The following is a 25,705-nucleotide window of genomic DNA, read 5'->3' on the forward strand; positions in this document are numbered from 1 at the left end:
TATAGAGCTAGCAGAGTGCCTCCATAAACTATAGAGCGAGCAGAGTGCCTCCATCAACTATAGAGCGAGCAGAATGCCTCCATAAACTATAGAGCAAGCAGAATGCCTCCATAAACTATAGACCGAGCAGAGTGCCTCCATAAACTATAGATCGAGCAGAGTGCCTCCATAAACTATAGACCGAGCAGAGTGCCTCCATAAACTATAGACCGAGCAGAGTGCCTCCATAAACTATAGATCGAGCAGAGTGCCTCCATAAACTATAGAGCGAGCAGAGTGCCTCCATGAGCTATATAGCCAGCAGAGTGCCTCCATAAACTATAGACCGAGCAGAGTGCCTCCATAAACTATAGAGCGAGCAGAGTGCCTCCATAAACTATAGAGCCAGCAGAGTGCCTCCATAAACTATAGAGCAAGCAGAGTGCCTCCATAAACTATAGAGCCAGCAGAGTGCCTCCATAAACTATAGAGCCAGCAGAGTGCCTCCATAAACTATAGAGCAAGCAAAGTGCCTCCATAAACTATAGAGCGAGCAGAATGCTTCCATAAACTATAGAGCGAGCAGAGTGCCTCCATAAACTATAGAGCGAGCAGAGTGCCTCCATAAACTATAGAGCGAGCAGAGTGCCTCCATAAACTATAGAGCGAGCAGAGTGCCTCCATAAACTATAGAGCGAGCAGAGTGCCTCCATAAACTATAGAGCGAGCAGAGTGCCTCCATAAACTATAGAGCGAGCAGAGTGCCTCCATAAACTATAGAGCGAGCAGAGTGCCTCCATAAACTATAGAGCGAGCAGAGTGCCTCCATAAACTATAGAGCGAGCATAGTGCCTCCATAAACTATAGACCGAGCAGAGTGCCTCCATAAACTATAGAGCGAGCAGAGTGCCTCCATAAACTATAGAGCGAGCAGAGTGCCTCCATAAACTATAGAGCCAGCAGAGTGCCTCCATAAACTATAGAGCGAGCAGAGTGCCTCCATAAACTATAGAGGGAGCAGAGTGCCTCAGTAAACTATAGAGCCAGGACAGTGCCTCCATAAACTATAGAGCGAGCAGAGTGCCTCCATAAACTATAGAGCGAGCAGAGTGCCTCAGTAAACTATAGAGCCAGGACAGTGCCTCCATAAACTATAGAGCGAGCAGAGTGCCTCCATAAACTATAGAGCGAGCAGAGTGCCTCCATAAACTATAGAGCGAGCAGAGTGCCTCCATAAACTATAGAGCGAGCAGAGTGCCTCCATCAACTATAGAGCGAGCAGAGTGCCTCCATCAACTATAGAGCGAGCAGAGTGCCTCCATAATCTATAGAGCGAGCAGAGTGCCTCCATAAACTATAAAGCCAGGAGAGTGCCTCCATAAACTATAAAGCCAGGAGAGTGCCTCCATCAACTATAGAGCGAGCAGAGTGCCTCCATAAACTATAGAGCCAGGAGAGTGCCTCCATAAACTATAAAGCCAGGAGAGTGCCTCCATCAACTATAGAGCGAGCAGAGTGCCTCCATAAACTATAGAGCCAGCAGAGTGCCTCCATAAACTATAAAGCCAGCAGAGTGCCTCCATAAACTATAGAGCCAGCAGAATGCCTCCATTAACTATAGAGCGAGCAGAGTGCCTCCATTAACTATAGAGCCAGGAGAGTGCCTCCATAAACTATAAAGCCAGCAGAGTGCCTCCATAAACTATAGAGCGAGCAGAGTGCCTCCATAAACTATAGAGCCAGCAGAGTGCCTCCATAAACTATAGAGCGAGCAGAATGCCTCCATAAACTATAGAGCGAGCAGAGTGCCTCCATAAACTATAGAGCGAGCAGAGTGCCTCCATAAACTATAGAGCGAGCAGAGTGCCTCCATAAACTATAGAGCGAGCAGAGTGCCTCCATAAACTATAGAGCGAGCAGAGTGCCTCCATAAACTATAGAGCGAGCAGAGTGCTTCCATAAACTATAGAGCGAGCAGAGTGCCTCCATAAACTATAGAGCGAGCATAGTGCCTCCATAAACTATAGACCGAGCAGAGTGCCTCCATAAACTGTAGAGCGAGCAGAGTGCCTCCATAAACTATAGAGCGAGCAGAGTGCCTCCATAAACTATAGAGCCAGCAGAGTGCCTCCATAAACTATAGAGCGAGCAGAGTGCCTCCATAAACTATAGAGGGAGCAGAGTGCCTCAGTAAACTATAGAGCCAGGACAGTGCCTCCATAAACTATAGAGCGAGCAGAGTGCCTCCATAAACTATAGAGCGAGCAGAGTGCCTCAGTAAACTATAGAGCCAGGACAGTGCCTCCATAAACTATAGAGCGAGCAGAGTGCCTCCATAAACTATAGAGCGAGCAGAGTGCCTCCATAAACTATAGAGCGAGCAGAGTGCCTCCATAAACTATAGAGCGAGCAGAGTGCCTCCATCAACTATAGAGCGAGCAGAGTGCCTCCATGAACTATAGAGCGAGCAGAATGCCTCCATCAACTATAGAGCGATCAGAGTGCCTCCATAAACTATAGAGCGATCAGAGTGCCTCCATAAACTATAGATCGAGCAGAGTGCCTCCATAAACTATAGAGCCAGCAGAGTGCCTCCATAAACTATAGAGCGAGCAGAGTGCCTCCATAAACTATAGAGCGAGCAGAGTGCCTCCATAAACTATAAAGCCAGGAGAGTGCTTCCATAAACTATAAAGCCAGGAGAGTGCCTCCATAAACTATAAAGCCATCAGAGTGCCTCCATAAACTATAGAGCGAGCAGAGTGCCTCCATAAACTATAGAGCGAGCAGAGTGCCTCCATCAACTATAGAGCGAGCAGAGTGCCTCCATAAACTATAGAGCGAGCAGAGTGCCTCCATATACTATAGAGCGAGCAGAGTGCCTCCATAAACTATAGAGCGAGCAGACTGCCTCCATAAACTATAGAGCGAGCAGAGTGCCTCCATAAACTATAAAGCCAGCAGAGTGCCTCCATCAACTATAGAGCGAGCAGAGTGCCTCCATAAACTATAGAGCCAGGAGAGTGCCTCCATCAACTATAAAGCCAGCAGAGTGCCTCCATAAACTATAAAGCCAGCAGAATGCCTCCATCAACTATAGAGCGAGCAGAGTGCCTCCATTACCTATAGAGCCAGGAGAGTGCCTCCATAAACTATAAAGCCAGCAGAGAGCCTCCAAAAACTATAGAGCGAGCAGAGTGCCTCCATAAACTATAGAGCCAGCAGAGTGCCTCCATCAACTATAGAGCGAGCAGAGTGCCTCCATAAACTATAGAGCGAGCAGAGTGCCTCCATAAACTAAAGAGCGAGCAGAGTGCCTCCATAAACTATAGATCGAGCAGAGTGCCTCCATAAACTATAGAGCGAGCAGAGTGCCTCCATAAACTATAGAGCGAGCAGAGTGCTTCCATAAACTATAGAGCTAGCAGAGTGCCTCCATAAACTATAGAGCGAGCAGAGTGCCTCCATCAACTATAGAGCCAGCAAAGTGCCTCCATAAACTATAGAGCGAGCAGAATGCTTCCATAAACTATACATCGAGCAGAGTGCCTCCATAAACTATAGACCGAGCAGAGTGCCTCCATAAACTATAGATCGAGCAGAGTGCCTCCATAAACTATAGACCGAGCAGAGTGCCTCCATAAACTATAGAGCGAGCAGAGTGCCTCCATAAACTATAGAGCCAGCAGAGTGCCTCCATAAACTATAGAGCAAGCAGAGTGCCTCCATAAACTATAGAGCGAGCAGAATGCCTCCATAAACTATAGAGCAAGCAGAGTGCCTCCATAAACTATAGAGCGAGCAGAATGCCTCCATAAACTATAGAGCGAGCAGAATGCTTCCATAAACTATAGATCGAGCAGAGTGCCTCCATAAACTATAGACCGAGCAGAGTGCCTCCATAAACTATAGATCGAGCAGAGTGCCTCCATAAACTATAGACCGAGCAGAGTGCCTCCATAAACTATAGAGCGAGCAGAGTGCCTCCATAAACTATAGAGCCAGCAGAGTGCCTCCATAAACTATAGAGCAAGCAGAGTGCCTCCATAAACTATAGAGCGAGCAGAATGCCTCCATAAACTATAGAGCAAGCAGAGTGCCTCCATAAACTATAGAGCGAGCAGAATGCCTCCATAAACTATAGAGCGAGCAGAGTGCCTCCATAAACTATAGAGCGAGCAGAGTGCCTCCATAAACTATAGAGCGAGCAGAGTGCCTCCATAAACTATAGAGGGAGCAGAGTGCCTCCATAAACTATAGAGCGAGCAGAGTGCCTCCATAAACTATAGAGCGAGCAGAGTGCCTCCATAAACTATAGAGCGAGCAGAGTGCCTCCATAAACTATAGAGCGAGCAGAGTGCCTCCATAAACTATAGAGCGAGCAGAGTGCCTCCATAAACTATAGAGCGAGCAGAGTGCCTCCATAAACTATAGAGCGAGCAGAGTGCCTCCATAAACTATAGAGCGAGCAGAGTGCCTCCATAAACTATAGAGCGAGCAGAGTGCCTCCATAAACTATAGAGCGAGCAGAGTGCCTCCATAAACTATAGACCGAGCAGAGTGCCTCCATAAACTATAGAGCGAGCAGAGTGCCTCCATAAACTATAGAGCGAGCAGAGTGCCTCCATAAACTATAGAGCGAGCAGAGTGCCTCCATAAACTATAGAGCCAGCAGAGTGCCTCCATAAACTATAGAGCGAGCAGACTGCCTCCATAAACTATAGAGCGAGCAGACTGCCTCCATAAACTATAGAGGGAGCAGAGTGCCTCAGTAAACTATAGAGCCAGGACAGTGCCTCCATAAACTATAGAGGGAGCAGAGTGCCTCAGTAAACTATAGAGCCAGGACAGTGCCTCCATAAACTATAGAGCGAGCAGAGTGCCTCCATAAACTATAGAGCGAGCAGAGTGCCTCAGTAAACTATAGAGCCAGGACAGTGCCTCCATAAACTATAGAGCGAGCAGAGTGCCTCCATAAACTATAGAGCGAGCAAAGTGCCTCCATAAACTATAGAGCGAGCAGAGTGCCTCCATAAACTATAGAGCGAGCAGAGTGCCTCCATCAACTTTAGAGCGAGCAGAGTGCCTCCATCAACTATAGAGCGAGCAGAGTGCCTCCATAAACTATAAAGCCAGGAGAGTGCCTCCATCAACTATAGAGCGAGCAGAGTGCCTCCATAAACTATAGAGCCAGCAGAGTGCCTCCATAAACTATAAAGCCAGCAGAGTGCCTCCATAAACTATAGAGCCAGCAGAATGCCTCCATCAACTATAGAGCGAGCAGAGTGCCTCCATTAACTATAGAGCCAGGAGAGTGCCTCCATAAACTATAAAGCCAGCAGAGTGCCTCCATAAACTATAGAGCGATCATAGTGCCTCCATAAACAATAGAGCGAGCATAGTGCCTCCATAAACTATAGACCGAGCAGAGTGCCTCCATAAACTATAGAGCGAGCAGAGTGCCTCCATCAACTATAGAAGGAGCAGAGTGCCTCCATAAACTATAGAGCGAGCAGAGTGCCTCCATAAACTATAGAGCAAGCAGAGTGCCTCCATCAACTATAGAGGGAGCAGAGTGCCTCCATAAACTATAGAGCGAGCACAGTGCCTCCATAAACTATAGACCGAGCAGAGTGCCTCCATCAACTATAGAGGGAGCAGAGTGCCTCCATAAACTATAGAGCGAGCAGAGTGCCTCCATAAACTATAGAGGGAGCAGAGTGCCTCCATCAACTATAGAGGGAGCAGAGTGCCTCCATAAACTATAGAGGGAGCAGAGTGCCTCCATCAACTATAGAGGGAGCAGAGTGCCTCCATAAACTATAGAGCGAGCAGAGTGCCTCCATAAACTATAGAGCGAGCAGAGTGCCTTCATAAACTATAGAGCGAGCAGAGTGCCTCCATAAACTATAGAGGGAGCAGAGTGCCTCCATAAACTATAGAGCCAGCAGAATGCCTCCATAAACTATAGAGGGAGCAGAGTGCCTCCATAAACTATAGAGCCAGCAGAGTGCCTCCATAAACTATAGAGGGAGCAGAGTGCCTCCATCAACTATAGAGGGAGCAGAGTGCCTCCATCAACTATAGAGGGAGCAGAGTGCCTCCATAAACTATAGAGCGTGCAGAGTGCCTCCATAAACTATAGAGGGAGCAGAGTGCCTCCATAAACTATAGAGCGAGCAGAGTGCCTCCATAAACTATAGAGGGAGCAGAGTGCCTCCATCAACTATAGAGGGAGCAGAGTGCCTCCATAAACTATAGAGCGAGCAGAGTGCCTCCATAAACTATAGAGCGAGCAGAGTGCCTCCATAAACTATAGAGGGAGCAGAGTGCCTCCATAAACTATAGAGCCAGCAGAATGCCTCCATAAACTATAGAGGGAGCAGAGTGCCTCCATAAACTATAGAGCGAGCAGAGTGCCTCCATAAACTATAGAGGGAGCAGAGTGCCTCCATAAACTATAGAGCGAGCAGAGTGCCTCCATAAACTATAGAGCGAGCAGAGTGCCTCCATAAACTATAGAGGGAGCAGAGTGCCTCCATAAACTATAGAGCCAGCAGAGTGCCTCCATAAACTATAGAAACAGCAGAGTGCCTCCATATACTATAGATCGAGCATAGTGCCTCCATAAACTATAGAGGGAGCAGAGTGCCTCCATAAACTATAGAGCCAGCAGAGTGCCTCCATAAACTATAGAGCGAGCAGATTGCCTCCATAAACTATAGAGCGAGCAGAGTGCCTCCATAAACTATAGAGCGAGTAGAGTGCCTCCATAAACTATAGAGCGAGCAGAGTGCCTCCATAACCTATAGACCGAGTAGAGTGCCTCCATAAACTATAGAGCGAGCATAGTGCCTCCATAAACTATAGAGCCAGCAGAGTGCCTCCATATACTATAGATCGAGCAGATTGCCTCCATAAACTATAGAGCGAGCAGAGTGCCTCCATAAACTATAGAGCGAGCAGAGTGCCTCCATAAACTATAGAGCCAGCAGAGTGCCTCCATATACTATAGATCGAGCAGAGTGCCTCCATAAACTATAGAGCCAGCAGAGTGCCTCCATAAACTATAGAGCGAGCAGAGTGCCTCCATAAACTATAGAGCGAGCAGAGTGCCTCCATAAACTATAGAGCGAGCAGAATGCCTCCATAAACTATAGAGGGAGCAGAATGCCTCCATAAACTATAGAGCGAGCAGAGTGCCTCCATAAACTATAGAGCGAGCAGAGTGTCTCCAGAGCTGCATTCATAATTCTTCCCACTCCTCCAATCTCAGCTTTTGAGAGATTGTGGTTCTGAATAATTGACCTGATGTTTTTGCTCCACAGTATCTGTGATCTGAGCTCCATTAATGCACTGCTGCTCAGTAGAATTCTGATTTCAGCTCTGAGGGTGACTACAGTGCTGACCAGAAAGCAAACACGTAACATTTTTAATGAATATTGGTTTGAGCTTTTGCCTGACATTGTTTTCTCTCATCTTCATTCATGGACACATTAGCAAGAATGGAGGGGATTTCTTATTCTAGAGTTGTTGCCTAGGTTACCGGCCACCGCTGAAGTCTCAGACTGGCCTGTTACCTAGTCAAGTAGTGCGCCCCCTGCAGGTAGCATGATGTGGTGCATGCCCGCGCCGCTCTGACCCACCTCACTGCCCCTGCAGAGAAAAGCTGCTCAGTTTGGACCAGAGATGAGACGGTACCGCTGGTCCAATCTGTGGATCTTGAGGTGATCGGCCCCTTGGGAAGCGAGAAGACAGGAGGCAGAGGAGCGATGAAGTAAGAAGATGAGACAAAACCATTTAACATCTATTATCTGCAAGAGATCTGGCAACAATCAGGTTGGAACAATCAGATTTGCAGAAGATCGGACAATCTACCCTCGCCCTGGCTATTAGCCTCCCAGCTGCCGAGCCTCAGCCTCCACCTCACCCTGTTCTTGCCTCCGTGGCTAGCTGTGGGCAATCGTTGCCTTGGATGGGTACACTAAGCCCGTCCCGAGGAGAGCCGTAGGCTCCGGACACAACAGAGGATACCTCCTGGTTCCCCGACGAGCCGAATTTACAAAGCACCGTCCGCACTCCAGGAACCCCACTTTAGAACTAACTCTCTCAGGCCTGTCTCACCAGCCAACCCTGTCGCTCCTCCCATCCTCGGAAACCACATACTAAAACCTTCTCTTACTCCAATACCTATCTGCTAACATTCCTACTTAACATTCCTATACATTACACAGTTAACACATTAATCACAGATAACGGATTATACTTTACATTACTATAAAATACACATTGTGCAGTAAAATGCAATATACAATAAAACACTATAAAATCTCGGGCACTAGATGGCGCCGAGCATTGCACTGCTCCAGCTCTGCTACATGCCAATCCACGTTCTACAGCAGCAACAGCACTCAAGCATTCACTCTATAAAATATAGCTATACTGCGGTGCATGCAATATAAACACCGTAGGAGTGGGGTAATCTAGCCACCTCCTACATGCCTCCCTTCGTAAATAGAGCCGTCCTCGGCCAGAACTTTTACTAGGCAACATGGGCTTGGACTTATTTACTGTACAATTTGGGTACTGGATAGGGAGACACACATTTATAAGCAGGCTGCCCGCAGGCATTAGTGTCTTATCCGCTGGCAACGGCATGTTCCACGCGTTTGACCAACAGTCCCGGTCCCACTCCTCAGGATGCACAAGTTTTTTTGCATCTCCCCCCAGCTCTGCGGATGCCAATACGGAGTAAACAACACTGTCTCAGGGTAGGTAGAGTTCCATCTGAACATGTCCTTGGGGAAATGAGGGCAAAGTCTTTTGGACAAAGGGGCAATGTCCTTGGATCAAGGACAAGGTCTATGGGGCAAAAGGCAATGTCTATGTGGCAGGGGCAAACAGGTAGCATTTGCTTGGCCATTTGGCATTCCAGGAGAGGGGAGCGCAACAAAAATAGGGAGGGGGAATAAAAGAACAAAAGTACCTTTGGCCATTCAGGACCATCTTCAGGGGCCAAGTCTCCTGACCGATACCTACGGAATGTGAAAAAGTTCTGTGCTGAGCTGCAACAGGAACTACTGGGGAAAGTCTGGAACCACTTCTCCTACGCTGCCAGACTTGTGGTCGATCTCTCACACCCAAGTGCTCCTGGCCATCTTGACATATACAGTGAGGAAAAAAAGTGAACTTGTCATCAGTATAAAAGACACCTGTCCACAACCTCAAACAGTCACACTCCTAACTCCACTATGGTGAAGACCAAAGAGCTGTCGAAGGACACCAGAAACTAAATTGTAGCCCTGCACCAGGCTGGGAAGACTGAATCTGCAATAGGCAAGCAGCTTGGTGTGATGAAATCAACTGTGGGAGCAATAATAAGAAAATGGAAGACATACAAGACCAGTGAAAACCTCCCTCGATTTGGGGTTCCAGAAACGATCTCACCCCGTGGGGTCAAAATGATCACAAGAATGGTGAGCAAAAATCCCAGAACCACATGGGTGGACCTAGTGAATGACCTGTATAGAGCTGTGACCACCGTAACAAAGGCTACCATCAGTAACACACTATGCTGCCAGGGACTCAGATCCTGCAGTGTCACACGTGTTCGCTGCTTAAGCCAGTATATGTCCGGATCCGTCTGAAGTTTGCTAGAGAGCATTTGGATTATCCAAGAGAGTATTGGGAGAATGTCATATGGTCTGATGAAACCAAAGTAGAACTGTTTGGTAGAAACACAACTCGTAGTGTTTGGAGTTGGAGAGTTGCATCCAAAGAACACCATACCTACTGTGAAGCATGAGGGTGGCAACATCATGCTTTGGGTCTGTTTCTCTGCAAAGGGACCAAGACGACTGATCTGTGTACATGAAAGAATGAATGGGGACATGTATCCTGAGATTTTGAGTGTAAACCTACTTCCATCAGCAAGGGCATTGAAGATGAAACGTGGCTGGGTCATTCAGCATGATAATGAGCCCAAGCACATTGGCATTGCAACAAAGGAGTGGCTTCATAAGAAGCATATGAAGGTCCTGGAGTGGCCTCACCAGTCTCCAGATCTCAACCCCATAGAAAACCTTTGGAGGGAGTTAAAAGTCCGTGTTGGCTAGTAACAGGCCCAAAACATCACTGCTCTAGAGGAGATCTGCATGGAGGAATGGGCCGACATACCACCAACAGTGTGTGCCAACCTTGTGAAGACTTACAGAAAACGTTTCACCTCTGTCATTGCCAACAAAGGATATAGAACAAAATATTCAGATGAACTTTTGTTATTGACCAAATACTTATTTTCCACCATAATTTGCAAATAAAATCTTCCAAATCAGAGGCGGTGATTTTCTGGATTTGTTTTCTCATTTTCTCTCTCATAGTTGTGGTCACCTATGATGTCAATTACAGGCAAATCTCATCTTTATAAGGGGGTGAACTTGCACAATTGGGGGCTGACTAAATACTTTTTTCCCCCACTATACGGCTGAGTGAGCCCCCTTGGACTATGTTGACAACAGCTGGCTGGTCACCTGATGCGGGGGGTGCTTCCGGGCAGCTAGGTTCTGCCTCACCACTAGGGTGTTGGGTACGCAGCATCAGCAAAGCTGGATGGTCCTCGCTGGGGCGCGCGTCAGCTGTCCGTAGCACTTCTTCGAGATCGCACCCAGAACTCACGGTTGTTCCAGACTTTGATCTCTCGTCCCGGACTTTTCGAGGACCCTCCGGTTTAAACAGGCCTCCTGGCCACAGCACCTTTTCTTGCCGCTGCAACCACTTTGCCAAGGCCAAGTGTTCTTTACCCTCAGGCCACACTTCGCGCTGCTCCATCTTTTGCTAATTCAGAAACCAAAATGGCTTCAGCCGACAATGTTGGGGAAGTATCCCTTTTCTGGACCATGCACCTCCAGGGTGGGGCCTCTTCCGGTTCCTCCTCCCGTTTCTTTAGGGCCATTGCCCATTCTCCATCAGTGTTGCAGGAACGGTGGACTCTTTCTCTGTGGTGCACCTGTGGGAGGCGGGTACCACTGGACTCGGGGCATTTCTTAAACCCCAGCTTCTGCGCTTCGCACTCTTTTCTTCACCCCCTGGAGAACTTCCGAGGGGCGGCCTCCACTGCACAAGGGACGTTTCTTAATCCCCAGCTTCCGGGCACTCCGGACAGCGTTGTGCGTTCTTTTTCTCTGGGTCCGACATGACACCATTAAACTCGGTTAATGCAACATTTTGGTGCTTATGGCTCTTGGGTAGTGAAATGCTGAGTTTGAGGGAGGTGGGGGGTCACCTGAGAAATAAAGATTGGGCATGTTGGATTTTAACAATGTCCGCTCATTGAGTCTTTCAGCAGCTTATTACAGTCTCCCCATTAAATATGTAAATGGATTTCTTAAAGGGGACATATAAGAAGTCAAACAAAGTTGTATAAGTTTATAGTTACTGCTGCGGGTGAATATGTCCATTGGTGACTGTAAGAGAATGGAACCAATGGTCAATATATCTCTCGATGAGACCGTCTATATGCCTAGGTCACATATTGAGCAGTGTTTATATGCAGGATATACCTGAAGAACAGCCCTGATGAGACTCCTTGCATGTTAGGACTGAGATTAATGAAAGGGTCCCCCACTATTTATAATGTTGGTGTCTTTGTATTTGGCAAAGAGGCTTTTGGGCATTAAGAATTGGTCAACCACTCATACAGAAATATAGGACTTATGCCCCCTAAACACCACCACTGTGTACACTGCTGTCCAGAACAGATACAGTTCGGTCCAGAAATCTTTGGACAGTGACACAATTTTGGCGAGTTGGGCTCTGCATGCCACCACATTGGATTTGAAATGAAACCTCTACAACAGAATTCAAGTGCAGATTGTAACGTTTAATTTGAAGGTTTGAACAAAAATATCTGATAGAAATTGTAGGAATTGTACACATTTCTTTACAAACACTCCACATTTTAGGAGGTCAAAAGTAATTGGACAAATAAACCAAACCCAAACAAAATATTTTTATTTTCAATATTTTGTTGCGAATCCTTTGGAGGCAATCACTGCCTTAAGTCTGGAACCCATGGACATCACCAAACGCTGGGTTTCCTCCTTCTTAATGCTTTGCCAGGCCTTTACAGCCGCAGCCTTCAGGTCTTGCTTGTTTGTGGGTCTTTCCGTCTTAAGTCTGGATTTGAGCAAGTGAAATGCATGCTCAATTGGGTTAAGATCTGGTGATTGACTTGGCCATTGCAGAATGTTCCACTTTTTTGCACTCATGAACTCCTGGGTAGCTTTGGCTGTATGCTTGGGGTCATTGTCCATCTGTACTATGAAGCGCCGTCCGATCAACTTTGCGGCATTTGGCTGAATCTGGGCTGAAAGTATATCCCGGTACACTTCAGAATTCATCCGGCTACTCTTGTCTGCTGTTATGTCATCAATAAACACAAGTGACCCAGTGCCATTGAAAGCCATGCATGCCCATGCCATCACGTTGCCTCCACCATGTTTTACAGAGGATGTGGTGTGCCTTGGATCATGTGCCGTTCCCTTTCTTCTCCAAACTTTTTTCTTCCCATTATTCTGGTACAGGTTGATCTTGGTCTCATCTGTCCATAGAATACTTTTCCAGAACTGAGCTGGCTTCATGAGGTGTTTTTCAGCAAATGTAACTCTGGCCTGTCTATTTTTGGAATTGATGAATGGTTTGCATCTAGATGTGAACCCTTTGTATTTACTTTCATGGAGTCTTCTCTTTACTGGTGACTTAGAGACAGATACACCTACTTCACTGAGAGTGTTCTGGACTTCAGTTGATGTTGTGAACGGGTTCTTCTTCACCAAAGAAAGTATGCGGCGATCATCCACCACTGTTGTCATCCGTGGACGCCCAGGCCTTTTTGAGTTCCCAAGCTCACCAGTCAATTCCTTTTTTCTCAGAATGTACCCGACTGTTGATTTTGCTACTCCAAGCATGTCTGCTATCTCTCTGATGGATTTTTTCTTTTTTTTCAGCCTCAGGATGTTCTGCTTCACCTCAATTGAGAGTTCCTTAGACCGCATGTTGTCTGGTCACAGCAACAGCTTCCAAATGCAAAACCACACACCTGTAATCAACCCCAGACCTTTTAACTACTTCATTGATTACAGGTTAACGAGGGAGATGCCTTCAGAGTTAATTGCAGGCCTTAGAGTCCCTTGTCCAATTACTTTTGGTCCCTTGAAAAAGAGGAGGCTATGCATTACAGAGCTATGATTCCTAAACCCTTTCTCCAATTTGGATGTGAAAACTCTCATATTGCAGCTGGGAGTGTGCACTTTCAGCCCATATTATATATAGAATTGTATTTCTGAAAATGTTTTTGTAAACAGCTAAAATAACAAAACTTGTGTCACTGTCCAAATATTTCTGGACCTAACTGTATATCCTTCACTTGTTACAATGGGTAAGGTTGATCCCATTGCAGTGAAAATAACGTAGATATTGTGCAAATGCAAATACTATTATATGTCATACCATGCGCTAATTACATTACGCATGAACAGCTATGTCAGCATCATGGCTAGCTAGTAAGTGGGGGTGAGTAGCACTCACTATTTACAATGCACTAGTGTCCCAGGGCTTTATGAGGGCTATAGGGGCTCATGAAAAAAGCTACAGTTTGCGCAGCTGACAGAGTGGGCTGTTTCTGACCAAACACCCGCAATTGACTACCTCCATTAGAAGAGGGTGAGGGTTGAGAGAGGGAAACGGAGAATCTTTCCCCTGTGAGTGAAGTATGTGGTGTCCACAGTTAGGACAAAGTACTCACCAAAATGGAATTAGATGCCAAGTGGGTGGGACAGATAACCACACGGACGGAGTCTGTACATGTCACAGCGGTCACTCTGTTACTAGAGACTTGTGACAGTCTCTCTTTGCCTTCTGAGACTTCTCACAGTATATTCCCTTTCCGTCAGTGCTGAAAGGGTTAATGTTAGTTTTGATTTCCAGCAGCTTGTGACTCCTGGCCTTAGATGTTTCCTGGTGGTGACCACTCCCTTCACCTATATATGGTGACATCTCCCAGTAGAGGGCGTCCGTTATTCTGAAGCTTGGCCTGAAGGTGGAAGGAGCTGGTGAGCCCTTGTTGGGTGAAGCGGTGAAGACTGCAGTCCTGGTGTCTAACTGTAGCCATGAAGCTGGGCTTTATCCTTTTGTTTTTTCCCCCCTGTGTGTCATTCCCCTTCAAGTTGTGTAAGTACAGTGGTGGGACTATTGATCCTTACCTGCCAGCTCACTAGCCAGGGTTTACTGTAGGGTCTCTCAGGGCTTCCGTTCCTGCTCGGTGACAGGTGTGGAACCTGTATAGGGACTGGCTGGGAGTGTAGGGTACAGGTGAGTGAAGGAGGTGTCCCATCTATACCCTAACTGTTCTGTTGCCTACTTTGAAGCTGTTGCTTCTCTGTCAGTAAAGCTGTTTCCCCTGTATCCGTTCTCCACCCTTGAGTGTGGAAACACTCTACCACCAATGGCTGCTCCATCCTGTATTTTATTTAAAGGGCCCCACCACCACCTAACTGCTCTCCCCTCCCCTTAATTGCACCAGGGCCCAGATGTGACTACTGACTCGGCACAGCTTGCACTTTTAGGATTTGTTGACATTTCTTTGCCACAAAAGATTATTTTATGTTTTTTTTGGTAACAAAACCTTGATGTAAAACAGCATGAAGCCAGCAATGATTGATTTGTGCTGGTGTCATGTTCACACATATGGAAAATATATGGATTTTCCTAATTTTCAAAGTCCGGTTTCATATGTGTTGAAACAGTGTCCAAAAATCTCCAGCCGCGAGAGGGTTAAAAAAAAAAAAAAAAGTAGTAAAACTTCTCAGGTTTCTGTTTTTTGGAGTTTGATGTGATTAGGAAATCCTCCAGGAAGACTTTCATCCCCTCGAAGACGATTCCTCCTGAGATTCGTTAAGATTGAAGCTCCGTAGGCTCAAGGTCAATCTGCTGCTCTTATTGGTAAAGCCCTGATGAAGGGTTTATGAAGTTCTTTTGTGGCGAGTTTCCGGCTGATGGTTGCACCCGCTGAGCCGCGGCACCTGTAGCCGGGAGCGCGTTCCTCTATCCCAGGCCCCGAGCTGGCGCGGCTGAACGTGAGACAGTTTTATTGGTCCCGAAGAGATCCCAAAAGGAAACCTCTTTTACGAGCTGTTGGCGAAACGAGACAAATTGGCAGGACAACTTGTTGATCGAATAAGAAATTGTTTTTAAGAACCGGCGGGTGGTGTCCTGCGAGATTAACCCCGAGGAATCATTAACGGAGAAGCTAAGCTGGATAATACAGTACAGACCAAAAGTTTGGACACACCTTCTCATTCAAAGAGTTTTCTTAATTTTCATGACTCTGAAAATGGTAGATTCACATTGAAGGCATCAAAATTATGAATTACCACATGTGGAATGAAATACTTAAAGTGTGAAACAACTGAAAATATGTCTTATATTCTAGGTTCTTCACAGTCGCCACCTTTTGCTTTGATTACTGCTTTGCACACTCTTGGCATTCTCTTGATGAGCTGCAAGAGGTAGTCACCGGAAATGGTTTTCACTTCACAGGTGCGCCCTGTCAGGGTTAATAAGTGGTATGTATTGCCTTATGAATGGGGTTGGGACCATCAGTTGTGTTGTGCAGAAATCTGGTAGATACACAGCTGATAGTCCTACTGAATAGACTGTTAGAACTTGTATTATGGCAATAAAACAGCAGCTATGTAAAGAAAAACGAGAGGCCATCGTTACTTTAAGAAATGAAGGTGAGTCCGAAAAATTGGGAAAACTTTGAAAGTGTCCCCAAGTGCAGTGGCAAAAACCATCAAACATTACAAAAAAATTGGCTCACATGAGGACCGCCCCAAGAAAGGAAGACCAAGAGTCACCTCTGCTGCGGAGGATAAGTTTATCCGAGTCACCAGCCTCGGAAATCGCAGGTTAACAGCAGCTCAGATTAGAGACCAGGTCAATGCCACACAGAGGTCTAGCATCAGACACATCTCTAGAACAACTGTTAAGAGGAGACTTTGTGCAGCAGCCTTCATGGTAAAATAGCTGCTAGGAAACCACTGCTAAGGACAGGCAACATGCAAATCAAAAAGGTCTGTGGAGCCTCTGTTAGGAGTCTCAACACAGAAACCAGCCAGATATCCCTCCAGGAAGGGCCCAGCCAAGGGGTGACTCTTTTTAGGAGACCACCATAACCACCATATTAAGTGTCCCTTTAAGTCAATATCCAACTTTTTGACAAGTTTAAAGATATGGCAAGGGAAATACCAAGGCCAGGTATCCATCCACAGACAGCTGTTTCGGGGTATTGCCCCTCATCAGTGTGGAGTAGGATTCTGGCTGGGTGGGAGTAATGCCTAGTAGACCAACAAAACAAAACGATCACTGATCTCGGGGAGACCAGCCAGAGAAAACACTGCCGGCAGCCAGCGAGGGCGCTCAAAACAGTGAAATCCTAGGTACATTGCCCCCTGGGAAATATGCAAATCAAAAAGGTCTGTGGAGCCTCTGTTAGGAGTCTCAAGACAGAAACCAGCCAGATATCCCTCCGGGAAGGGCCCAGCCAAGGGGTGACTCTTTTTAGGAGACCACCATAACCACCATATTAAGTGGCCCTTTAAGTCAATATCCAACTTTTTGACAAGTTTAAAGATATGGCAAGGGAAATACCAAGGCCAGGTATCCATCCACAGACAGCTGTTTCGGGGTATTGCCCCTCATCAGTGTGGAGTAGGATTCTGGCTGGGTCGGAGCAATGCCTAGTAGACCAACAAAACAAACCTACCTAGGATTTCACTGTCTTGAGCGCCCTCGCTGGCTGCCGGCAGTGTTTTCTCTGGCTGGTCTCACCGAGATCAGTGATCGTTTTGTTTTGCATCTTGCAGCGGCGTGCTAGTCCATCCGGTTTGCGTTTAGTTGGACCATCATTTATTTTTCAACAATGACCCCAAACATACCTCCACGCTGTGTAAGGGCTATTTGACTAAGAAGGTGAGTGATGGGGTGCTACGCCAGATGACCTGGCCTCCACAGTCACCAGACCTGAACCCAATTGAGATGGTTTGGGGTGAGCTGGACCGCAGAGTGAAGGCAAAAGGGCCAACAAGTGCTAAGCATCTCTGGGAACTCCTTCAAGACTGTTGGAAAACCATTTCCGGTGACTACCTCTTGAAGCTCATCAAGAGAATGCCAAGAGTGGGAAAAGCAGTAATCAAAGCAAAAGGTGGCGACTGTGAAAAACCTAGAATATAAGACATATTTTCAGTTGTTTCACACTTTTTTGTTAAATATTTCATTGCACATGTGATAATTCATAGTTTTGATGCCTTCAATGTGAATCTACAATTTTCAAAGTCATGAAAATACAGAAAACTCTTTGAATGAGGTGTGTCCAAACGTTTGGTCTGTCCTGTATGTGCGTGGGCAGAAGGAGCTCGTCTTCCCGAGTATAGTCCATGGATATAGAAGAGGGCAACCCCCCATTACTGGATATATTTCATTGGTTATGGGGTCCCAGCTGATATTGGCCCTAAAATAGCTTCCCAGCACTGACATCGATGGGCCCCATGGGACGAGAACTTGTCCTACAAGGAATATGAAGGGTGGGGTCCTATATTAATCCGGCTACAGGGTCCCCTTCCCTGTATGTCCATTACTAGTCACTCGTTATTCGATAGCTGTCAGCCTTAATCCATGGTGATCGGCTGGGATTTAACTTCTTGATCACACACAGACGTGCATGCTCAGTTCATGTGAGCTGGCATATGCGGAGAAGAGCTGACCGACACCAACCAGAACAAAAGGATTGGACTTTGAAATTCAACGTTTGGTCCTTCTTCTCACCAACATTTTCTGTTGGGAGAGAGTCGAGAGGATTCCAGATAAAGAAGATGGCCAGTCCTGCCAAAACATTGATGTTTGGCCGATCTTTTTGAGGAGTCTACCCCCCTTCCACTTAACATGTATAGAGCATGCCTACTCAAATTTCCATGTGCCTCCCCAAATCCGGTAGGACCTCCTTGGTGCTGACGCCGGCACTGTCATGCTCGGTACCCAGCATATGGCGAAAGGGAAGGGAGACCCTGTGTCTAGTGAAAGGAATAATGGTGACTCCTAAGCAAACCTACCACTGACCCCTGGAGTCCCTCACCACGCTAGATGGGTTCCGCACCTTTGCGCCGAGCAGGATACCTGACCCTAATTTGGGCCTTAGGTAGGGAACGGAAGGGATGAGCGCTTAGACAACCCCACTAAACTCTAAAGAAGACAGGGATAACAAACGAGGGAACGAAACAACAACTTCGCTCCGGATACCTCAGGGAGATGGACTGCATACCACAACCAGAAGAATGCGAGCCGACTGCTTGCACTGAAGATTTGTTAAGGGTAGAGAACTTATCACCAGCACTAGGGAGCAGCCTAAACACTGTGACCTTCTATTGCCAGACACCGCAGGACTGTCTGTCACCTGTTACACACACACACACACCAAATAGAGCTGTAAAAGTGTAGCACTTAGAGGGCAGGGGGAATCAAGCACGGGGATCTTGTACCTGTGTTACTCGTCACTGGGCCGGTGTGGTGGTCTGGGATGTCACGGTGGTCTGCCCGGCTTCGTGCCCCGAGGTGTACACCAATAAGGATGGAGGATGATGGGGGTTGTAGTAGGACAAATGTTGTGACGCCACCTGTGGTACGCAGTCAGAGATTAACCGCCGCTGCTGTCGCTGTCCTCCGAGATGGATGGTAATAGCAGCAGATATAGTGTCGCTCCCCACAGGTGGAGCGGACCCCGGGGAGGAGGATGAGGGGAGTAGTGATGGCGATGGTCTTTGGCGCCGAGGCGGTAGCACCGGTAATACGGTAATAAGAGTCCGAGTCAGTTGCTGCAGAAACAGGTGTCTTTACTCACTCTTTGTGCCACTCTCCGAGGTAGTACCGGTCACCCGCTGTGATGGGCCCCGGATTCCTTCCGAGATCAGTCCGGTGTGGTGCTCGGTGGGCCCCCTCCTCCTAGCGCCTTGTGTGTTGGATCCCTATGGCTTAAAGCTACTTGGGACCCCGGTCCATCTCGAGTAGTACTCTTGTCCCTATCTGCAGGTGCCTCGGCTCCGCAATGGGGCCTGGCTGTGTCCAAGGCTCCGGATCCTATCTGGCACTGTGCTTTCGGTTTCAGAGTGGCCAGGGAAGCTTACAACCCCACCGTCCCGGGGCAGATTCTGGAAAACCAACTTGGAGAATGATCTTCCCTACGGTCCTGCACTCTGTGTAGAGCTGGTTCCGAGGGAACAATGAAGTCCTCCCCTCGGGAACCGCATGAACTCCTGTGTCCCACCAGAACACCAGTAAGACACGTCTGCTCTCCTGTTGGAGAACTCCCTAACTGTTGTGTTGGCTCCTAACTCCCCCTAAGTGCTGCTCCTTCCACGGGTCCCTGTCACTAGTGGGTGGCTGCACCCAATGTTTGGAGACTGCCTTAAGACCCTACCCTAGCCTGGTCCCTATTGGGAAGGGCAACCTGGTTGTATATTTGAGTGTGTAAGTGGTGAAACCGGTACCGGCCTCCTCCGGATCCGGGTTAAGCACTACACCCTAAATCAGGTACAGTACTCTGTGGCGACTGAAGCCTCAGGGGCGCCACAAAAGCAGCAATGTATATAAAAAAAAAATATTAAAAAAAATGCATAAAAGACAAAGGAAAAACAGAGCACAAAAAAATGTAAATAAATAAATAAATTACACAAATAAAAAGAAAAATCATTCTCTATAGGGATATGTAAAAAATGGTTAAAATTTTTAGGCTGGAAATGATTTATTGTAATTAGCAATTTAATAATAATAATTATAATAATAATTAGAACTGAACTTTGGACCTTCATGGACAAAATATTTTGGGAAATCTTGGAAAATATTTTTGAAAAATTGATCACTTTTCTTTTTATAGCAAATTCTAAAAATAAAAAAAAAACAAAAAAGGCGCAAAAGTCAAAAACAAAGATCTTGATTCATCATTAGATGTTTATATTTCGCCTGTTTTGTGGTAAAAGTTTGGATTTTTCTTGACATTTTTAAGATTTCACCAAATTCATGACGGTTTTTGCTGTAAGCGAAAATGTGACATTTTATTTAAAAAGTCAAAAGAGTAAAAATAAAAAAAAATCATTCCATTTACGCCAAATTCTTCACGCATTGTGCGCCGTTTGGAAGAATTTGATGGCACTGCGTGTCTCCGTGTCGTGCACTATACAGGGGAAGAGATATCACTAGTCCAGTGATCGGCGGTGCAGCACAAAGGTCTCGGCCTGATTAATTATTTTATGTGGATTGGATGGGAATTTATTTTATTTAATTTGTACTAAAAAGTAAAAAAAAAAAAACAGAGTCCGACCCCTTTGGATGTTTTACAAGAGTCAGAAAGTTTTCAGCAGCTTTGTTTCCGTTGGAATTTTCGGTATCTACTTCACCTGCAGGTCAGTGTCAGAAGTGATGACCGCTGCAGACAATCAATGGCCTTATCAGTATCTTTATGACACGGTGTGAAACCCTCGCCCCCGGCTCCATCTGTAAATCTGTGTAATGAAGCAGATGATACTATGAGGTCGCACTCTACATGCCGTACAGGGGGACGCCATCATTTCAACCTTGTTGCACTTGACAAATACAGCTTCTCTCCAGTATACGCTCTCAGCTCTGCTGCATCTGCACGTAGTGCGCAGAACTTTATGCTGAGCGCCGGCTCCCCTCCTGCCCCAGCTCCGCTCTCTCCTGTCCAGTCTCTGGCCGCTGCCCAATGCTCCGCACCGTCCAATACATCTGATGCCGAGGCCTCGGCCAAGAGAAATTCCAGAGCGCGGCACAAAAATAAGCGCAGGAAATATTAAACCGATCCCATCATATAATATAAAGTAACTCCACTTAATCTGAAGAAATCGTTTACGGCACCAAATAGTCAGATCTCTGTCCAGTATATAACATCGTACATACAGAGTATAGACACGGAGAAAACGAGACCTCAGAGCGAAAATCTAACAGAGGCCCTCAATCTGTACTAATCCTGAATAATCTGTATTATACTCCAGAGCTGCACTCACTATTCTGCTGGTGCAGTCACTGTGTATATACATTACATTACTGATCCTGAGTTACCTCCTGTATTATACTCCAGAGCTGCACTCACTATTCTGCTGGTGCAGTCACTGTGTACATACATTACATTACTGATCCTGAGTTACCTCCTGTATTATACTCCAGAGCTGCACTCACTATTCTGCTGGTGCAGTCACTGTGTATATACATTACATTACTGATCCTGAGTTACCCCCTGTATTATCCTCCAGAGCTGCACTTACTATTCTGCTGGTGCAGTCACTGTGTACATACATTACATTACTGATCCTGAGTTACCTCCTGCATTATACTCCAGAGCTGCACTCACTATTCTGCTGGTGCAGTCACTGTGTACATAGATTACATTACTGATCCTGAGTTATATCCTGTATTATACTCCAGAGCTGCACTCACTAGTCTTCTGGTGCAGTCACTGTGTACATAGATTACATTACTGATCCTGAGTTATATCCTGTATTATACTCCAGAGCTGCACTCACTAGTCTTCTGGTGCAGTCACTGTGTACATACATTACATTACTGATCCTGAGTTACCTCTTGTATTATACTCCAGAGCTGCACTCACTATTCTGCTGGTGCAGTCACTGTGTACATACATTACTGATCCTGAGTTACCTCCTGTATTATATTCCAGAGCTGCACTCACTATTCTGCTGGTGCAGTCACTGTGTACATACATTACTGATCCTGAGTTACCTCCTGTATTATATTCCAGAGCTGCACTCACTATTCTGCTGGTGGACTCACTGTATATACATTACATTACTTTTAGACACATATATACTAATACCCCAGCTGTATATACGGCGCTGTATAATCGCAGCTGTGCGGCGTGATGACCCCGTACAGCTGGGGCTGCCCCTCCCCCTGTGAGTAATAATACGATCCGTGTGTCAGTCCTCACTGCCGCCGCTCCCTCCATGTTCCTGATTATTCCCAGACACGTGTTCATTACTTTGCAAAGGTCTCTCTTAAAAAGGCCCAGAAAATGTAAAAAAATTATAAGAAATCTTTGACTTTGATTTTTGTATAATTTCTGATCCTGGGAAAGCTGGGTGATGAGCAGTACGGGACAGTAGTGGTGTCAGTGCAGTACGGGTCCAGCTGTCCGCTGATGCTCATCGGCACATTTAGTATATCAGGGAAATTTCCAGGTACTGGGCTCCTGCTGGGCTGGTGGTGGGCTACTGCTGGGCTGGTGGTGGGCTACTGCTGGGCTGGTGGTGGGCTCCTGCTGGGCTGGTGGTGGGCTACTGCTGGGCTGGTGGTGGGCTTCTGCTGGGCTTGCGGAGGGCTCCTGCTGGGCTGGTGGTGGGCTCCTACTGATCTTGTGGTGGGCTCCTGCTGATCTTGTGGTGGGCTCCTGCTTGGCTTGTGGTGGGCTCCTGTTGGGCTGGTGGTGGGCTAATGCTGGGCTTGTGGTGGGCTCCTGCTGGGCTTGCGGAGGGCTCCTGCTGGGCTGGTGCTGGGCTCCTGCTGGGCTGGTGTTGGGCTCCTGCTGGACCGGTGGTGGGCTCCTGCTGGGCTGGTGCTGGGCTCCTGCTGGACCGGTGGTGGGCTCCTGCTGGGCTCCTGCTGGGCTGGTGGTGGGCTCCTGCTGGGCTGGTGGTGGGCTCCTGCTGGACCGGTGGTGGGCTCCTGCTGGGCCGGTGGTGGGCTCCTGCTGGGCTGGTGTTGGGCTCCTGCTGGGCTGGTGGTGGGCTCCTGCTGGGCTGGTGGTGGGCTCCTGTTGGGCTGGTGGTGGGCTCCTGCTGGTCTTGTGGTGGGCTCCTGCTGGGCTGGTGATGGGCTTGTGCTTTTCACAGATCCTGAAAGGTATGGGATCCCATGTACCTGTAGTACTAAGTATGATGTCTGTCCATTATTCCTGTGGATAAATGTCTGTTAGTGGAAATTCTTTAACATAAAACATCCCTGGTGGCCTAGAGCAGTAATACATGTATTAATAATGTTCCTGATGGTCTCAGTATGTTTCGGTACTGAAAGCCCAATCATGAACCAGGAAGATCAGGATGAACAGTATTATAATTAATTAATTTATTCATGTATTTATTTATTTAGAAAAAAAAAAAGAAAAGCATTATAACAAATTCTTTTTTCCCCCAGCGACGGCGGAGGAAGGTCTGGTGCGGCTGGTGAACGGGTCTGGTCCTCATGAAGGGCGCGTTGAAGTTTTCCACGACAAGCGCTGGGGCACCGTGTGTGACGACGGCTGGGACAAGAAGGACGGCGATGTGGTGTGCAGGATGCTGGGGTACAAGGGCGCGGAGGAGGTGTACAGGACCGCCAAGTTTGGCCAAGGTAAGAAGAAAACCCACGAGAAGGAAATACTGAGACAAGTCACCAGCTCCACCAGACGTGGGCAGTGACGGTGCGCCGAGCCGGGAACTGAGCAAAAAGAACAATAGCAACTCATTAGTAAAGACAACAGTCTCATCAGGCAGGGCTCACTTCAGCTTACTAATGACACTATTAATGGGCCCGCACCCTGACCGCTCATCTGGAGCGCAAATACTTCAAACGCAACTAAAAATCTTAGTTACATAATTGGAATTCTTCTGATACTTCTCCATTCACCTCCAGAGCTGCAATCACAGCGCTGCTGGCTTCAGTGTGGCAGCACGCTACCCCATCAGCGACTGGTGAGAAGATGCCAGGCTGTCAGACTTTCTGGACTATCAGTTGCCAGGCTGTCAGACTTTCTGGACTATGAGATGCCAGGCTGTCAGACTTTCTGGGCTATAAGATGCCAGGCTGTCAGACTTTCTGGGCTATAAGATGCCAGGCTGTCAGACTTTCTGGACTATCAGATGCCAGGCTGTCAGACTTTCTGGACTATGAGATGCCAGGCTGTCAGACTTTCTGGGCTATAAGATGCCAGGCTGTCAGACTTTCTGGGCTATAAGATGCCAGGCTGTCAGACTTTCTGGACTATCAGATGCCAGGCTGTCAGACTTTCTGGGCTATAAGATGCCAGGCTGTCAGACTTTCTGGACTATCAGATGCCAGGCTGTCAGACTTTCTGGACTTTCAGATGCCAGGCTGTCAGACTTTCTGGACTATCAGATGCCAGGCTGTCAGACTTTCTGGGCTATAAGATGTCAGGCTGTCAGACTTTCTGGGCTATAAGATGCCAGGCTGTCAGACTTTCTGGGCTATAAGATGTCAGGCTGTCAGACTTTCTGGGCTATAAGATGCCAGGCTGTCAGACTTTCTGGACTATCAGATGCCAGGCTGTCAGACTTTCTGGGCTATAAGATGCCAGGCTGTCAGACTTTCTGGGCTATAAGATGTCAGGCTGTCAGACTTTCTGGACTATAAGATGCCAGGCTGTCAGACTTTCTGGACTATAAGATGTCAGGCTGTCAGACTTTCTGGACTATAAGATGCCAGGCTGTCAGACTTTCTGGACTATAAGATGCCAGGCTGTCAGACTTTCTGGACTATGAGATGCCAGGCTGTCAGACTTTCTGGACTATAAGATGCCAGGCTGTCAGACTTTCTGGACTATCAGATGCCAGGCTGTTGAACTTTCTGGACTATCAGACTCCTGGCAGTCAGACTTTTTTGGATTGTCAGATTTCAGACTGTCAGACTTTCTGGATTACCAGATTCCAGACTTTCTGGATTACCAGATTCCAAACTGTCAGACCTTCTGAATTACCAGATTACAGACGGTCAAACTTTCTGGATTACCAAATTACATATTGCCAGGCTTTCTAGATTCCAAGCTTTCTGGATTACCAGATTCCAGACTTTCTGGATTGCCAGATTCCAGACTGTCTGGATTACCAGATTTCAATGGCAGATTTTTTGGATTACCAGATTCCAGACTGTCAAACTTTCAGGATTACCAGATGCCAGGCTTTCTGGATTACCAGATTCCAGACTACCAAATGCCAGACTGTCAGGCTTTCTGGATTACCATATTCAAGACTGTCAGGCTTTCTGGATTACCAGATCCCAGACTGCCAGGCTTTCTGGATTATCAGTCTCCAGACTTTCTGGATTACCAGATTCCAGATTCCCAGGCTTTCTGGATTACCAGATTCCAGACTTTCTGGATCACCAGATTCCAGACTTTCTGGATTATCAGATTCCAAACTACCAGATTCCAGACTGTCAGACTTTCTGGATTACCAGATTCCAGACTGTCAGACTTTCTGGATTACCAAATTCCAGACTGTCAAACTTTCTGGATTACCAGATTCCAGACTGTCAGACTTTCTGGATTACCAGATTCCAGACTGTCAGACTTTCTGGATTACCAGATTCCAGACTGTCAGACTTTCCGGATTACCAAATTCCAGACTGTCAGACTTTCTGGATTACCAGATTCCAGACTGTCAGACTTTCTGGATTACCAGATTCCAGACTACCAGATTCCAGACTGTCAGACTTTCGGGATTACCAGATTCCAGGCTGTCAGACTTTCTGGATTACCAGATTCCAGACTACCAGATTCCAGACTGTCAGACTTTCGGGATTACCAGATTCCAGGCTGTCAGACTTTCAGGATTACCAGATTCCAGACTGTCAGACTTTCTGGACTATGAGCTGC

The 25,705-nt window shown here is 47.0% G+C and overlaps 1 protein-coding gene across 1 annotated transcript in view; it reads left to right on the forward strand.

Moving 5' to 3' along the window:
- Positions 1 to 25,705, forward strand: part of SCARA5 (scavenger receptor class A member 5) — a 332,968-nt gene that overhangs the window by 297,063 nt on the left and 10,200 nt on the right. Inside the window, exon 8 of the mRNA XM_075341303.1 lies at positions 23,251 to 23,445. Within this exon, the coding sequence (XP_075197418.1) occupies positions 23,251 to 23,445 (195 nt within the window). The remainder of the gene's footprint in view (positions 1 to 23,250; positions 23,446 to 25,705) is intronic.

Source organism: Anomaloglossus baeobatrachus, chromosome 3 (assembly GCF_048569485.1).
Source record: "Anomaloglossus baeobatrachus isolate aAnoBae1 chromosome 3, aAnoBae1.hap1, whole genome shotgun sequence".
In the NCBI taxonomy this organism is placed as follows: Eukaryota; Metazoa; Chordata; class Amphibia; order Anura; family Aromobatidae; genus Anomaloglossus; species Anomaloglossus baeobatrachus.